This window comes from Pithys albifrons, chromosome 3 (genome assembly GCF_047495875.1).
Source record: "Pithys albifrons albifrons isolate INPA30051 chromosome 3, PitAlb_v1, whole genome shotgun sequence".
NCBI classification, from domain to species: Eukaryota; Metazoa; Chordata; class Aves; order Passeriformes; family Thamnophilidae; genus Pithys; species Pithys albifrons.
Window position 1 is genome coordinate 78,460,776 of NC_092460.1, and position 18,115 is coordinate 78,478,890.

At 38.5% G+C, this 18,115-nt stretch overlaps 1 protein-coding gene across 2 annotated transcripts in view; it reads left to right on the forward strand.

Moving 5' to 3' along the window:
* KCND2 (potassium voltage-gated channel subfamily D member 2) overlaps positions 1 to 18,115 on the forward strand; it is a 279,833-nt gene that overhangs the window by 246,171 nt on the left and 15,547 nt on the right. For both annotated transcript variants that reach the window (XM_071552471.1, XM_071552470.1), the window contains exon 3: positions 13,512 to 13,674. In XM_071552471.1, coding sequence (XP_071408572.1) covers positions 13,512 to 13,674 — 163 coding nt within the window. The remainder of the gene's footprint in view (positions 1 to 13,511; positions 13,675 to 18,115) is intronic.

Below are 18,115 nucleotides of genomic sequence, written 5' to 3' on the forward strand. Positions count from 1 at the left end.
CCTGTGTGCAAAAGAAAGGGAGACATTTCTTAAAAATGAGGGGAAACACATGGAAAAATTATTTCTTTGCTACCTGTGAAAAGAGTGGTAGTGGTCAGCATTATGAAGCTTTATGCCTGAGCCACTGAGAGGATTAGTAGGGAAATACAGAACCTCTCAGTCATGGGACGTGAATTGAAATAGGAATGGGGTTAGTAGTGACAGAAAGTCATTACTGTGTCATTGCAGTGTGCTAATGTTCAGAGATTCATTGGTGGCTTGAGTCCAATTACTAGCACATAAGGGGTCACATTACAAAATGCACTATCAAAACTGGCAGAGACAGGCAGACCTATTTCTACTCTTTGTAACGTGCTGCTACATTTCTACATCCAAAGCTATCCATTCAAATTTGTGTCAAGACTCAGAGTTTGGTGTGGTTAAGCAGTCAAACTCCACACTGCACAATCTGATGACACGAGAATGTCAGTCTCTGAAATCATTGCTTTACTAATTCAATTTGTAGTTGTAGTAGTTGCAAACTTCCCTACTTATTTGCATAAACCATATAGCAATAAGTTTTTACATCGAGCAGAGACAGTGCCTGGAGGCTGGGAAGGTGAGGGTTAAGCTGTCCCTGGGCAGAGCAGCTCACACAGGCTCTTGGTTTCTTTGCAAGGGGATATAACTATGCTCAGCTGAAACTGATTACACTGCCAGGCAATAGGATCCCATCCTTATTTCAAGGTTAGGGTGAAAAACACTGATGGAAAGCTGAGTTGTGAGGAGCTTTCAGTGAATTCAGAAGAGGCTTTTGTTTTGTTAGACCTGAAGTATGTGAGTTGTTTCTTTTCTTCTGGACTTACCTGAGCAAGTTCAGAAATCTCTGAAAACTGGAAAAGAGCAAAATGATAATTAGACCAGGAAAAAAAGTAAATAGTTCAATGCAGCTAGTAGCTTCCACTGATATGTTTTCTCAGATATATTCTAAATAAAAAGGCATGAAAAATGTCATGAAAGAGGAAAGAACTGAATTTCAGTGGCAAAATAACAGTAAATGTCCTCAGAAAAATTACTTTCCTGACTACTAGCTGAAAAGGGATACTAAGACACTGAACTGTGAGAAATCTTACAGTGCGCAAAAGATTCACAAAAGAATTATTATTAATTTAAAGGGAAGGCTCTTTGTTCTATCTAAGTGTATATGTATATGTATAATGTGTGTGTGTGTAAAAATATATGAGTACTTTTTACACTTGATTGAACAGATTTAGAGAAAAATTAAGCAAAGTGTTCAGTATTTGGCAGAGATCCCTAGAGACTTAAGCCAGTAGCAGTGTCACACTGACAAAAGCTATTTCATGTTTTTCTGCTCTGCCTGCAGGAATGTAAAAATTAGAGAGGTCCATGGTGGTTGTGTTGGCAAGCAAATATTAGCTTGGCATAACTGGACAGTGCTGGTTGTGATACAATAGCCTATTTTCAAGTGAGGGAGAAATATGTGAAGCAAAACAAGTAGTAAATAGAAAGTTGGGAGGATGATTATTTTAAAAACAGAATGAAATAATTCTGTTTATTATCTCAAGAACATTTTTGAAATATTTCTATTAGTATTTTGACATATTAAGCTCCAGTGTTATCTAATTGGACTAAATATGTGGAAGAAGGATCAAGATGGTTTTAAATTGGAAAGTATACCAATGAGTGAAAGCAAACTTGTATTGCAGTCTATAATATTAATGGAATCACTGAATCATCAAGGTTGGAAGAGTCCTTCAAGATCAGGTAGTCCAACTGTCAACCTCACACCACTATAACCACCCCTAAACTATATCCCCAAAAGCCACATCCAGACACCTCTTGAACATGTCCAGAGATGGTGACTCTACCACCTTCCTGGGAAGCTTATTCCAACGCTTAACCACTCTTCCAGTGATTTTTTTTTCTCTAATACCTAATCTTAACCTCCCCTGGTGCAACATGAGGCCATTTCCTCTCATCCATTTCCTTGAGACGTGGCAGAAGAGACTGACTCCCACCTTGCTACAACCTTGTTTCAGGTAGTTTTAGAGAGAAATGAGGTCCCCTCTGAACCTCCTCCACATTAAACAACTCCAGCTCCCTCAGCCATTCCTCGTAAGACTTGTGCTGTAGCCCCTTCACCAGCTTTATTGTAGGGCTACTGAAGGGCTTTTATTAAAAAAAGCATCTAGTGAGCTTTCTCTAGCCGTCCTCCTCCTGCCTCTTGTGTTTTCATATCTGATTACCTTTCCTCTTTCCTTGGCCCCCCACCCTTCTCTGGACTTGCTTCAGCACCTCAATGTCCTTTTTGAAGTACATCGTCCAAAACTGGACACAGTATTTGAGGTTCAGCCTCACTTGTGCCAAGTACAGAGAGACAATCACTTTCCTAGTCCTGCTGGCCACACTGTTTCTGATACAAGCCAGGATGCCATTGGCCCTCTTGGTCACCTGGGCACACTGCTGACGCATGTTCAGCCTGTTGTTTCTAAAGAACTTATAACTATGCATTGCAGCACTCCAGTTATGCCAGTCATCCCACCACATTTCTGTGACAGCAACTACATCATAGATTTCTTGCTGCATAAGGGCTTCCAGCTCCTCCTCTTTGTTCCCCATACTGTGTGCATTGGTGTAGATGCAATTCATCTGCGATTTCGCCTCCAACACAGACATGCAGTGCCTAGACTCATCTCTAGTGAGCCTGTCTGCATCCCCTTCAAACCTAATTTAAAGTCCTCTCAATTAGCCCTGACAGCTATGTGCCATAATCTTTTTCCCCCTCTGTAGCAGGTGGACCCCATCTGTTCTCAGCAGGCCTGGTGCCATGTAAACTACCCCACAGTAAAAAAAAACCCAAACCTACACCTTTAAGCAGGAAATCAGGCTAATTTGATGAACGCCACTAGGAAAAGCAGGTTAGTTTTTCCTGTTCCTTTCAGTATTTCCCCCTTGTACTGAAGGAATTGAGGAGAACACAACCTGTGCACATACTTCTTTGACCAGGTACTACCATGCCCTGAAGTTCCTTTTGATTGCAGTAGGAATCCTTTCTTCAATCTCATCACTACCAACCTGGACAACTAATAGGGGGCAATAGTCAGAGAGAGCCACACCAGATCAGAGAGTTTCCTAATAATATCCCTTACCTGGGCCCCAAGGCAGCTGCCTGGAGATGGGTCCTGCTAAAAAAAAAAAAAAAAAAAAAAAAAAAAAAGAAGAGTTCCAGATTTGCTGGTAATCATCCCCAGTGCTTGATTTGCCCATTAGAGTGCTGAACATAAAAGCCAGCAGTGGCTAAAATCTCTTGTCAATCAGAGTTTTATTCGAACATGCGAGCAGCTGGATGTGATTCCCAAGTGAAAACAGCTCACGGATCTCAGTGCTGTGCCCAGTAGCTGTCACAAAAACAGGTATGGCTGTTCTTGCAAACTTTCACAGTGCTTTTCTAGTGTTAATGTGATTTAGACTTGGAGCGGTTTTATCTGATGGCTAATATATACTCAAGAGAAATTTAGGAATGGATTGGTAGATCAATTATTCTTTGTTTTGACTTTGCAGCTATTTAGCACAAATATTGCAAGTAAAAGAAAATCTGTAGGGGAAATTAATTGCATAAAATTTTCAGCAATGTTTCAGGAATGAACATTGGACCCAGAGTATACACAATCACATTGCTAATAGGGAAATTCTCTCCTCAACTGGAACAAGATGGCACATCAAAACATACCCCTAGGCTTCAGAAAGTGCACTTGAATCTGTGCTTCACAACTCAATCCTAATTTTAGTTATAATGCTGAAAAGTTTTACCAAATAGTGTGTTCCTAGAAGGACATAGAATTGTGTACATTTCTCATCTTCCACAGGCTCATGAGGTGTCTGAGGGAACAGAGAGTGTTCATGAAGAAAGACTGGGTGGGGGAGATTAGATGGGTGATATTTAGCAGTTGCCTTTGGAATTATTCTCCAGGAAGGATATGTCAAACTCTAGTCCATCCTGCTGGGAATCAGTGGAGCCTGCTAAGTAGATTCTCTTTACAGCCAGCCTTGGTGTAGTCAGTAAATCACACATTGCTTTCATTTACCACTGGTACTGTGAGGTCTTTATTCAGTCATTACTAGGCACGACAGCCAGACCTTCATTTGAAGACATTGCCCATGTTTCACCCCTAACCTTTGATGTAAAGAGTGGCTGGAGATGATGGTACTTTTGAAGGTGGGGCTTTTTTTAGTCAGATGTTCATGTTTCTTCCATTTAATGTCTCAAGCAGGAACTGCTGGAAATTCTTTATTGTATTTGTGTCAATTTACTTAAAACATTTAGCATTTGGGATCAGTGTGTATGCATCCTGGTTTATATTTGTTCATTTCTCTGTGAGGTATAAAAACTGTCTCAATATTTTATTACTTTTTAGTCCAGTTCTCCCAATAAATAATTTTCTGAAAGCACAAAGGGAGGGAAAAAAATAAAATCCAATCTAGACTAAGAATTCATATCCATAGGACAAACAAAGATGTGTTCCTTTTAGTCTAAATGTTGGTAAAAATCTAGGAGTGAATTTTCTTTCTCTGGTTAGCACAGGTGCTGGGGAAGCTATGCCAATTCAGCAATTATTTTGTATGAATTATATCATGACAGTCATCAAAAACCCCATGCTGTGCCAAAAGCCCAGTAGCTCCTTTTCTTCTGTCAGTGATAGAGATCTTAGAAGTAAGGCAAATTTTATCACCTTCCACCAATAAAGATTTGGACAGAGAAATAATGAGGATAAGAAATCACGTATTAGCACTGTGAATAATAATGTCTCACTGTTCAAGTTGGTACTAGAAATATCATCATCATCATCATCATCATCATCATCATCATCATCATCATCATCATCATCATGACTAGGCTTCATGAATGAAGATGCGCGAAGGGCTCTACCCACATGGGTGTGTCCCTCGAGCCTGTGCAGTGGATTTTTTAGGTGAGGCACAGCGTGCACAGAACTGGCCCCACCCTTTAACTCCTGAGGTTCATCTGCCATGGCCGAGTGAGCTTGGATGGTGACAGTGAAGTCCTCAGGACTAACCTACAGCCCCTGGTATTCCCAGGAGGTCTCCCATCCAGACCAGAAATATAAGCCATTGTGAACAGGTCTGTACATCTCTTAGAAAACTGTGTGCAGTTCTGGTTTTGTTTTCCTTTAAATAGTGTAAAAAATGAGATGAGATTCTAAAAAGGACAAAAGGTATGATCAAATATAGAGAGCACATTCTGTATGAACCTAGTAGAACTTGTCAGCCTACGAAAGAGATAGGTAAATAGGTATGAAAACACAAGAGTCAGGAGGAGGGTGGCTAGAAAACACTTGCCAAATGCTTTTTTGAATACAAGAACCCAAGACAGAACAGTCAAAAGGACATTGAGCAAGAAACTGCCAAATAGCATTGTGAATGCAAGAAATGTGCATGGATTTAAGAGGTCAAAATAAAGCCCATGGAAGTGCAACCCACTAAGAATCACTACCTACAAAAATAATTACAGTTCTGGTACTTCTTCAGTTATTTGTAAGTGGTTGGAGGATGGAAGACTATTCAGTGATAATATCATGTATATTTAGCCTATTCTTTTTCCCTGTATGTCTCTTTGCTTCAGATTAAAATTTGGAGACAGAATATTAGGCTAGGTGAAGCTTCAGTATGAACTAACACTGGCATTCTTTATTTCATTTGTAAGCCACGAAAGGGATGGGCAGTTCTTCCTATGTATGTGTTTGTGTGTGGCTGCATGCACTGACAAAAGAACTGTTGCAAAATTAGATTCTAATTAAGTAATGCAAGTCATTGATTTTTAAGAGCAAAGACCTTGAAACATTTTCCTCTTGTGAAGTAAATCAGAATTACAGGAGCAAAGATCAAATTGTCTTTTTTTTTCTTTGGGTTACTTTTGGCTTCACATATAGTAGAATAAAATAATGGTATGTCTGCATCAGGCCCCAGAACGTGCAAAGTATCTGAGTGACAGCAAAAAGTATATTTGTCCTATAATCACTTGTACCATCTTACGAAATATCATCCATCAAGCATTTATTCTCCACTCATCACTATGATATCTTAAAGACTTAAATTTCTGAAGTAATCAAATCAAGTAATAGATTACTTTAATGTTAATTAGATATTGTATTCTTAGGAGTAAAGATGATTTTAGGAAATTAAGTAATTTTTACTTACCTCTGACTCATTCTTTCAAATCTACCCATCTCATTTCACATTCACATATGGTAGCTTTTTAAAAATGAATTAGCTCCTAAGCAGCAACTTAGATATTTTTCAAATTATACAGGCTGAATCCTTAAGGCAACACAGTTGAAATGCTTATTTAGAAATTCCACTTAAAATTATTACCAGTAGCAATTTATATTATCTGTTGTTGGATGTAATGTTGAAATAAATTACTAATTTATGTCAACTCTCCAGCCTTTAGTTACCAAGCAGTTTGGAGGCTCTAGGGAACAGCTTTGTAACAATTTAAAGAACTCTCCTTAGACAAGGACCCCATTTAGCAATTGTCAGATGTAATTTGACATGTCTAGTATTGCTTTTTTTCTAGTCTAATAATGTTTAGTTTCTATTCTTTGCTGATGGTCTTTTTTTAAGTGGTCTCACAGTTAAAGTGGTTAACTGATATTTGCTCCCTTGCATCACCTCTGCTTAGTCCCAGAGTCAAACCACTTGTGAAGGAAGTTAATTGAGATTGGTTTATTCACATGCCCATGAGACCACAAAGGCAGAGCTTAACCAGTCACTCCTCCTTTGTGGAGTGTGTGGCAGTCAAGCTGATGAATTCTGCTGCTGACGGACAGTTCTTCATCCACTGAACTAAGCATAAAACCCCTCCACATGGCAGGTCTCTTACCAGATAAGCATCTCCATCACAAAAGACAGTTTTGGAAGCCTCAGTTCTGTGGTACTTCATAATGGGCCATGATGTCTACATCACTTTAAACAAAACCAAACCAAACCAAAACAAAGCAAAAAAAAGCCTTCTGCAGTGATTGTCACAGTGGCAGCATCACTTTTAAGCAGAAGATTCAGGCACTGGAAGGGCCACATAGAGTTATGGCACCTGCACTTGCCACAAAAGTCTGGTCGCATGTGAAGGGTTGTGCAATGCTCCCTTGATTGCAAAATCTAAAAAAGGCATATTGTCATCTGTAAGTGTGGATGATGGTCAGCTCGTTGTGAAAACCACCATGATTTAGGGAACACTAAGAAAGGGAGCTTGCAAGTTTTACATTAAGAACAGTTTTTCTGCTGTGTTGCTTTTCTTACTCAGAAGAAGTGTCAGATTCATTCAGAAACATTCTCTTTTTCCTAAAACAAACATGCTTATTATTGCATCTGAAATCTGGAAAAAAAACCCAACAAAACAAATGAAAATGCCATCTCAGTAGTATGTGGGTGACTGCAGCTGTTGGGAGTTAGCTGAGCTGCACCTCTGGTACTTTAATTAGCCCCTATGCAGCATGTACCAGACATCCTACTTCTGTGATGGTTTGCTCAGGACTAGGTAGGATATTAACTTTTCCTGATGACAAAAAAAGATATTTTTTACTTCTTTGAATTTAATATTTTATGGTAAATGAAAACAGATGGAATTTGGCTATCTAGATCTTTGTCTCAACTGCAAGTAGCTGAGAGTGTTTCCTTGGGCGAGCCTTTTAACTTTTCCATGAGAAAGTTCCTGTGTTTTGACTCTGAAGTATTAAAGTCCACCTGTGCAAATCTGTTTAGGTTTCTTGGATGAAATCCTTGGTGCACATAGAAACAACACAGAACAAAACAAACAAAGCAAAAGAAAATCCCAAACCCCTCTGACTTTGATTAGAAATTCTGTATTTCAGAAACTGCTAACCCAGTCAGGTGCAAGGGCAGTAGTTTAATTCTCTTGCACTGCAGGCTAGAAAGCCCAGGGAGCACTGCCACTTTTGAGAAGCAGATGTGGTTTTCATCATTCATGAATGATCACTCTGGCCAGAGTTTGGAGGAACATTTGTGGACCCAGAGGAGACCATGTCCATCACTACTAAGCAGAAGAGCGGGCTATTACAGCAGAGGGCCCTTCAGAGTAGTAAAACCAGCCAGGAAGAATCTCCCTAGGCTGGAATAAAATTTGAAGTAATCTATGTAATGTTGTTCTGCACCTCACACTACCAGCAATATTTTGCATTATTAGAAATTGCTCTTCCAAAACATTAGGCTATTTTCAGAGCTGGCCAAAACCAAGACAGTAAGGCTGCAGATTCATCATGATTGTTGTTAGTGTCATGCTTCCTCCCTTATGCTGGGATGTAAGCATTTGCCTAAGTGGGTGGCTGGATACCTAAACTCATGGGCCAATGAGCAGCTGTATAATCTTCTCTGAGAGTCTCACCAGAGCAGCCCTTGGGCTTCTGGAGAAGAGGAGAGAGCCATTAGCTGAGACAGGAGACAAGAGGGAAGATGCATCGTCATCCCACACACGTGGGTAAAGCACCAACCCTGGCCAGAGCAAACAAGCACTTGGAGGATGGAAGGATAGCCCTTGCCCTGGAAAGACAGGGCACCATTCTTTTAATCAACGCCAGTGCAAAAATCTTGATCTCTGTCTGGATGATCTGCTAAATCTACTGGGAAATTTGATTTGTCTCCCACACCTGAAAAAAAAATGAGCCATGCTGGCTTCTACAAAGATTGTTTAGTTTCCATGGATCTTGTACTGTTTTCATTGTTCTTTGGTGATAAATTCCCTTGTTTTCAAAATAAATATTAACAAGTTAATTTTAATGACTTTTCATTTATTTTACAACTCCATTATTTTCTAACATGTTTTACATGTTTAAAAATAAAACCTGTTACTAGCTTTTCTTTTCAGCAAATAATATGGGAGCAGACAACAGACTTCAATCAATGTAATAATTCTTTAAAGAATGTAAATTAATTCGAAGGAGGTAGGAGAAGGCACATGTGTCTGTAACATGCATTTTTCAATGTTTCTGCACTTGCATTTGTTTTTAATAGCGTTTACCCCCTCTAGTGTCAGAAAACTCTGTTGCAGCGAGGGCTTTTCACTTATTTTTCACTTGATAAAAAATTACTCATTTATTCAAACAAAACCCCAGACATTAAATAAGCAGTATTGTCATTCTCATTGGTTAAGATTATTAAAGAAAATACCGTCTCTGCTCATATTAAGGAAAAATGGACAAAAAGTATAATTTATTTCAGTTATATTTCAGACCTTTGACTTATGAAATACTGCATCTTAGAGCCATCAAAACTGATTTTCTTTAGATTCAGGAATAAGAATAGCTGATGATGCCACAGATACAGCCTGTGCCATCTGACATTTCTTGAATTGTGGCTATGCAACATTGGATATATTCCACTCATCAGTTAGGAAAGCAGTATTGGTTTGGCAAGTGGATGTCCATGGATAAACTCTGACATGGCAATGCTGAGGTTACAGATAGGGCATTTATAAACACAAATACATTCATGTTTTCCAAGCTCCTACAACAGCTTAGTGTTCTGTATTTGGTGCCTCCCAATTTTTCATGCAAAGCCCTATATCATCATGCCCATGTTATTCACATCAATAGTCTGAAAGATCCAGAATTTAAAATGAAGGAGCCCACTGGCTGTCTTGTCCTGCAGTAAGGAGTCACATGTGCAAAAGTTGTCTGTCACCTGTTGAATACAAACAGCTTAGACAAACATACATGTCTTTAAGTCCATCCATCCAATCCATCCACCCATCCATCCCTGTGCAATGTCACTTAGTGAACAGATATCTGTGGACTGAAAGCAGTATCACATGTCGGGCCTCTCTGGGCTACATCTAGTGAAACCTAGGCATTAGCTTGATCATGTTGTTTCTGAGTTGTGGTTTGATAAAACTTGATTGACAGATCTAGTTTGCCATAGCCCTTTCTCTTCCCTTTCTGGTTACTGAACTAGCATGCACCTGACTGATACTAGAGATCAGTATGACAACTCTTTTTCTTCATTCATTCAGAACATAAAATATTGGGATGACACTTTTGACATTATGAAATTAGATTGTCAGTACAAATCATAAATGCCTAACGGCTTGAGCTTTGGCCACAATAATAGACATATATGGAACAGACTATATGCAAAGCTATGAAAAGACTATAACCAGGGAAAAAGCAAATAAATCTGTTTGCAGTTCCAGCCTGAAGAACAGTGAGACAAGCAGAGTAGCACTAGATAAAACCTTGAAATAGTTCCCTTTTGAAAATGGTGTCTGAAATTGCTTAATAAAATTTGACATTTTTTTATGTCTTTATGACTGAAGAAAACAGATTTTCTGTAGAATTTAGAAATTAAGTATAATTTTTCCTCTTTGAAACACATGCACCACAAAGCTTCCCTGCCATCTGAAAATGGAGTTACATTCTTTTTTAGTTTAGACTTTCCAAGGAATAAAGCAATCGCAGCTGGGGTAAAGGAAGAAATTTTCCCTTCATGTTATGGTATCCACTTCCATTGGTGGTGTTCAGTGATATATGATATATAACTAAAAGTAATGTTTAATGCAGGATGAAGAACATCATTAACAATTCTGATCATGCCTACACTCAACTAAAATCTGTGTCACTGTCCCAAAGGAGAGCAAGGCCAACCAGGGTAAATGTAGCAAAAACTCTGCTTTGTCACAAAAGTAAGCAAATAAGTTTTTCACTCTGTGCAGGAAGACTAATTTCTTTGAAGTATTTTTTCTGACCATGACTTTATCTAAACATCTCCAATACAGCAGTTAGCAACAGGAGAAAAACTAATTATGTAATAATTATTAATTATCTGTAAGATATTATTAACACTAAGTAATAGACAAGCAACATTACCTTTAGAAAATGTCACCTTATTACAACTTATGCAAGCTGAAATAGAAAAATAACCAAAAGCAAGTTATTTTAAAATAAGCAGTATATCCATCTTGCCTGTCATTTTGTCCAGAAGGTAAGAAAGACATTGCAAAATACCTTCATGTGTCAAACAATCCTAATTATTTTTCACTCTGTAGCACTGAAGTATTGTGAAAAGGCATCTGTTTATGTCAGTGGGTAAGTCCACACATAAATACTGAAATGCCAGATATAGATCTGCTACTGGTTCCTGTCACAACTTCTTAAGCTTCACTCTGCACTTGATTCACATAATTGTACTGGCACATTATCAACAGGATGAACTATATCCCTGAGTAACTTCAAAGCAAATTAATTAGAGCCAGCAATGCCTTCTGTCCACACAGCCATCGGTGACAACATGAGCTTATGGAGGTTCAACTATTTAGCATTTCAAGTGATACGCATCTAAATATCTAGGAAGGTTTATAAATCTCATTGAAGAGATCTAATTTAAGACATCCAGTACTGAGACGTGTAAATTTTACATTTCAAAATCCGGTTATGTCGCAGGTATGTAAATATATATTGCCTTTTACATAGTTTGTTGTTGATACAGTTTGATTCAATATAAGAAAATACTGGGATTGTATCAGTAAGAATGAAGTAAAACAGTAATGAATACCATAGAGCAGAAATTATTATCGTTGATTTGATCCTAGGACTTCTCCTCAAAGCTCACCACTCTGGTGCCATGCCCACTGCTTTTCCTATCATTCTGCCTGAAAAAAAAAAAAAGGGTGGGGTTAGTTAAGTGCTGAGGGTCTCATTTGTCAAAGAGACCTTGAAAGGTCATTTATCCACTTCCTTGCCCAAAGGAAAGAACAGCTGGGCATGCATCACTCCAGACTGTTGATAGTCAGCTCTGGCTTTAGGAAGAGATAAGCACCAAAAAATGCCAGTGTTGTGAGGTGTAAATGTTGATGTGAAAACATGATTCTTCCTAGTATTTTTTTCAGTTTTATGTATCTTGTAATTAAGACTAGTTGTATTATTAATTTAAAAGATGGATTCTATTAAATTGTGTATTTTTCATTCTATCCTGAATGTCACAAAATGAGAAGCTAATAGGCATTGAAATTCTGAGGAAGCATGAGGGGTTTATTGGCAGAAATATTAATGTATTATTTCCTGTGTTTACTTTACACTTCAGCATGCTTGGTAAAGCAACTAAACAATTTCTTTACACAACATAATCTCTCTCAATAGTCTAAGACTTGGTCATCTATATTATATCTGCCTGGATGAGAACTTATTTGAATATTTAGATTAAACACTTTCCTCTTATCTTACAAAATGCAAACCATTCATCTTCACCTACAAGGTGATACATACCCTCTTTTTGACATGACCTGAGCTATCATTGCTAGAAGGCATCCTCTAACCTCATATAGATTCTCCCTCAGCTGATATCCTCACCCTTTTATCCCATTCTTCTCATCATTAGGTGCACAGTTTGGACTCTGTGACCTGAAGACTCCTCGCTTCTTCTACATTATTTTTCCAGTTCCTGCTGAACAGACTGGTTTTGTTTTCCAGATAGTATTTTCCAAACACTGTCCCTCCTGCAGTTTTGTTTGTTAACTTTTCTTGTGTTAACAGTTTATAAATTCTTTGTAGTAGGGAATGTGCTATCTCCCAGCTCACAAACATACTAAACTCACAAGCTACAATTTTTAATAATAACTTAAAATCCAGTAATGTTAAAAACCAAATGGTACTTGAAAGCAATTTATCTCTTTATTAAACTCCGTAGTATGTAATTATATACTAGTGCCCTATAGAATATGGCAAAATGCAAAGAGGCAATAGCCCTTAATAAGCTGGCACTGGAATGTCTATATATACTTCAGTAGCACTATGTTCTTACTTGCTGAACAAAGCAGTATCCAATATCATAAAGAAAGGTGGTAGGCCTAGTAATTCTGAGCACTGTCAGGATCTGCAGTTGGAACTTGTTTGCTTGCTTCTTGTGGCTAGAATTTTTCATGTTTGCTTTCACCTAGACTGTAGAAGGGACCTTTGGAGCTAAACTCCTCCAGCTTCCCATGTCAACAGTAAGAAGTTAGGTCAGCCATAGTTCTGTCTAGCCAAGTATTGAAAATCTCCAAGGATAGAAAGTTCATGATCTTCTGGGCAACCTGGTGCAAAAATTCTGTCACCTTCCTAAATGAAAGTACTTTATCAGCTTAAGAGAGACAACAGTTTATTTGGTTTAGTACCTAATTTACCAAGTAGGCTTTCTAGAATCTTGTCATTGGAAAATGATGAATTCTTCCAACAAGCAAAACTACTTTACAGCAGGTAAAACATGTGATTTACCTGCCCACAGTCTGACATGCAGGATACCCAACATTAGCTTCAAACTAAAACTATATGTGCACAGCTGTGAGCATGCTGTAATATATGTATATATGTATAAAGTAATATTTATATGCAGCAAGTATTATTTGCATAAGAAGTAAAAACTATTATGCAATTAATTCATTGTGAAATTCAATAATTAGAAGAGATTTTGTCTTTACTAAGCATTCTGTTTTGTCTTCTTTAACTCAGGTATGGTGACATGGTGCCAAAGACAATAGCTGGCAAGATTTTCGGTTCAATATGCTCCCTGAGCGGGGTATTGGTCATTGCTCTGCCAGTTCCTGTCATCGTCTCCAACTTCAGCCGTATATACCACCAGAATCAGCGAGCAGATAAGCGCAGAGCACAAAAGGTGAGCTTATAATTTTTCCCCATTACGTTGTTGAGCAATAGATATGACGTTCTACATGTTGTGTGTCCTTATAGTGAGTATTTCTTAGCAAGAGGTCCACTTTATGTATGTGCTACTTGCCTAGCCCATGTCCTACGTGCAAATGCTGTATTAATTTTAGTGAGAACAAAACCAAACAACACAAACCCAAACCGGATCATTTATCTTTTCTGTCAAAATGTACAGACCTATTATTGTGGTGATTCATTCTACTTGTTAAACTAGACCTAGTATTTTCAGACAATAGCTGCAGTCCCACCCACTGAAGATTCTTCCATGTTTATCCAGGCAGAATTTGTTTCTACCACAGTCTTCTGAGGGGAATAAAAAAAAAAAAGAGAGAAAACAAAATAACACAAAACAAATCAAAACAAAACCAAACAAACTAAAACCAAAAAACAAGCAAGCTGAAGATACAGCACCCTTTAATTGCCTCATCTTGAAAAAATGCTGTCAGAAGAGGAAAATAGCAATAAAAGAAACAGGTATATCACAGGATATGATTTAAATCAGAAACCTGATTTAAAATACAGGTTGCTTCAGTGAACCAAATACCATATTTATTGATTCCACCCACCCCTTTTCATGCTGTTTTGTCCCAGAGCCTAGTTCCAGCTGTCCGTTCCTCTCTTCCATATCTGGGACATCATGTTACTTCTATATTACATTTTTTTTTGTCAAGAACTTTTCTATTTTTGATTGTGTAATGGCAGCAGAGAAACAAGTGTACCTCTCAGCCAGGACACAGTGCTCCTAACTGTGCCTCCAAGCATTGTGCCAGTCATGGGTAATAGATCTGCTTGATCCCAGCAATCAGTGTGCCTCTTCTGAGCTTTCATAATACCTGCAGACACAACCAGCCTTCCTTCAGATAGAAACCATCTCTTAATCCATGCCACAAAACAGTTTTCTTTGTCTGCTTTACGTTTGTGTCGAGGTTTAAGTCTGGCCACAGCCACTCACTCACTGCCCCACCAGCAGGGTAGGGAGAGAATCGGAAGGATAAAAAACACAGCCCCATTCTAGCCATTGGGAGGAAAATTAACTCTATCCCAGCTAAAAGCAGCACATTTGTCAGTGAAAAAGAGATGTACACAGTAAAATACCTTGCAAAAATTAGATTGGTAGACTGACTGCTCTTCCCCGTAATCTCTTCCTGAATAGAAACTGCTTGAGTTAATAACTGAATTTTTATCCTTGCAAAACAGTGAATTCATTGTATGTTTCAAACAGCAACATGAATTGATGAATGGAAATCCTGCCAAGAGTTTTTTCCTCTGCTTCCCAGAGCAATGCCAACAGTAAGGATGTGTTTATGTCCTTCTTACTTTAGAGAAAATGGCTTTGAGTTCTGATTAACTTTGCACTGGATGTGTGTCTCATTGATATCTCCTGCTGCAAAGCTAATCTCCCTCAATCTAAAATGACTGAGATGTTGAACTGAATATTGGTCTGCTGGACTGAAAAAAAAAATCAACAAAAAGCACTTCATATAGTCCATATTGGCTATGAAATATACCCTTGCATTTCACAGGAGCTTTCTACTGCATTGTAAAAGAATATTCAAGTAAAAAGGTAACATTATTGAAGTTTGAAATTCCTTCTTCATTCAATAGAACAGAGGCTTTACATCGTTTTCTAAAATAAATGTTTCCCTAGACACCAAAGAAATTTCTGTTCTCTAAGGCTGAAAAACATACACTTGAAAGAAGGTGCTGTTTCATGGAGTGCAGCACGAACCCCTGTAGGCAGTGGTGCCTTCCAATGGCTACAACAGCTTCCCTTGGATTGAGACAGCTGTATGTTTGAATTGTGCAACTTTATCAATATCTCATACAGAAGTTTAATCAAGGTAGACTTCAGAAATGGCAAAACATTTGGACTGGAAAGAAACTCAAGAGAAAGTTCTTTGCTGAAGAGTTCAAATCTAATTCCAGGAGCACTGGCAATTTTCAGCAGAAAAATTTTGTCACTTTTATTAGGATTGTTCAAGAACCATGTGACCATCACAAGCATTTACTGAGTTCTGCAATTATTCAAGATTAGACAATTTCACTTGTTTCTTTTTGGCAAAAAGATGCTGCAAATTAATGCTTGGGAGAAGATGGAAGACAGAAATTATTAATATACTATTGCATTTTAAATGCCTTTTAAAGGAAGCTCCTGCTTACATTGTCATAATTACCATGAAATCCCACTTTGTAATACAGCTGATGTTGGCAGGAGAGGCCAGCTTTCTGCTGCACTTCAGGGAGCTCCTTCCAGCCAATATAAACAAAAACAGAGTGGAAAGCAAAACAAAACAAAACAAAATGAAAAAGAAAAATTATCTGTGCTTATCAGAACATTGCCTTCTATTAGATAATAAGGTCCAAGAATGTGGCCTATCCTAACAATAAATGAATAAATAACCTAAAATAGACATTGGAATTCAGAGCAGAACTAATTATGCCCTGTAGTCTTACTGTGCCTTCTTCTCAAGCAGATTTATCACTAGCAAGACAGTTTTGAAGATCCTATTTGCGGAGCTCTTCTCAGCTAGAGACAACTTCAAGAGCCAAGTTATTTTGGTTGCCCATCAGTGCCTCAGGTGGCAAAGTTAATGACAGGTGTGTTGTGACTGTTCCTTTATAAAAGCAAGGAAAGGAGGGGAAAGGAAAAAGGAAAATAAATTAAGGAAAAGTTAGTGTTTAGGCAAACTTGCACACCATTTCCTATTCTGTATTTGATAGGAGGCAAGGGTTAAGATTTGGCAGAACCCTCACAGTGTCATGTTCACTGGGATAAGTACCAGCCCAGGAAAGAGACAGGAGAAGGCACCGCTGCCCTCTTGGAACAGGTGTCTGGCAGCGTGGACCCAAAGGTCCATCCCAGCATACTGCAGCAGCAATTATAGATGTAACATCCTTCTTACCCTGAATGAAGGATCACTTGCTAGATGCTTCTCTGTTTTTCATGCATCTATTTTTCTATGTCTTTGGAAGGGAATAGCCTCATGTCCTCTTAGCCAGCAAGTGCCTAAGTGCAGGTACACCTCTCCAGTATTGTCATTACCCTATAAAGGAAGGAGCCTTAATTTTAAGGCGAGAACGAGCTACTCATGGCGGGAGCTGGGCTGTGTGTGGAACTCTGCAGGTCAGCTCCCGCCATGAGTAGCTCGTTCTCTTTCTCTCTGTACTTGGGGGAGTAGCAGTTTGCTATCTCAAACCAAGACAGTAGCCTAAGCACTTTCTCCCTACAGTGACCTTGCATGGTGCCTCAACAGAACACTCAAACTATCAACAGCTCCAGAACTTGACTGCAGACATGAAATTCAACCTGAATCTCCCATTTGAGTATGGTTTTCAACCTACACGAAGCAAAACCTGTCCTGAAGCTTGGCTTGGCTTTATTATTTATTGATTGTACATGATGCATTTATCTGTCAAGTTATGAATAATTAGTTACTAGCTAATTATAAATAGTTCCAGGATAAACTGCAATAACCACTGCTTAACAGCACCTGTCCGTCAAGAACTGAGTGTTTGCAATGGGGAACCCTGCTAGCCATTTTCACTTCTTTATATGAGATAGGCTATTAATCTCAGGGGTGTTGCAGAAACATAACTAACAACCACTTATTTAAGGTATTTGAAGCTAGAGAAAAATAAAAAGTAAAACTCATGTTTCCTGAACAATAATTGGAATAGATTATGAAAGTAAGGCATGCCTCAGGAAATAGATGAACCTTATTTAATTCTGTATCCCTTAATGTACAAAGTAAACAGCATTTTTTTCTCTACTATGTACTGATGTAATGTAAATTATTGTCAAGTAATATGAAGTCAATTATTTGCCATTACTGAAAATTAGAAAATCAGAGCATGAAATGTGGGCCTGATGTTTCATTTAAAAACAAGCACACCAGAGGAACTTATGAAAGACCAAACAAAAAAAATCTATAAAAACCAATATAACAGATTTTTGGACAATTTTGGCCCTTGCTCTGGGAGCCATAGTGTTGTGGTTTAGCCCAGGAAGGCAGCTAAACACCACCCTAAATGCTCAGTCTCTCCTTCCCAGAAGGATCAGACGGGTAAAAGTGCAAAAATCTGTGAGTGGGAATAGACTCTAATCTCTTTTAAAAGGGAAAGAAACCAGCAGAAAGGGTGAAGGAGGGAAAAATATAAGGGAGAAAAAAGATTCAAAAGAAAACAACTTCTCAGCACCAAGCCTGTCCCAGAGCAAGGGCAGCCCCTGCCATCCTCCACTGCCATACAGTTTTATTGCTTAGCATGTTGCCATATGGTATGCAATATCCCTCTGGTCAGCTGGGAGCAGCTGTCCTGTCTGTGTCTCACCCTCAGTTCCTTGTCCACCTCTAGCCTCCTTGGCGGGACAGTCTGAGGAGCAGAAAAGGCCT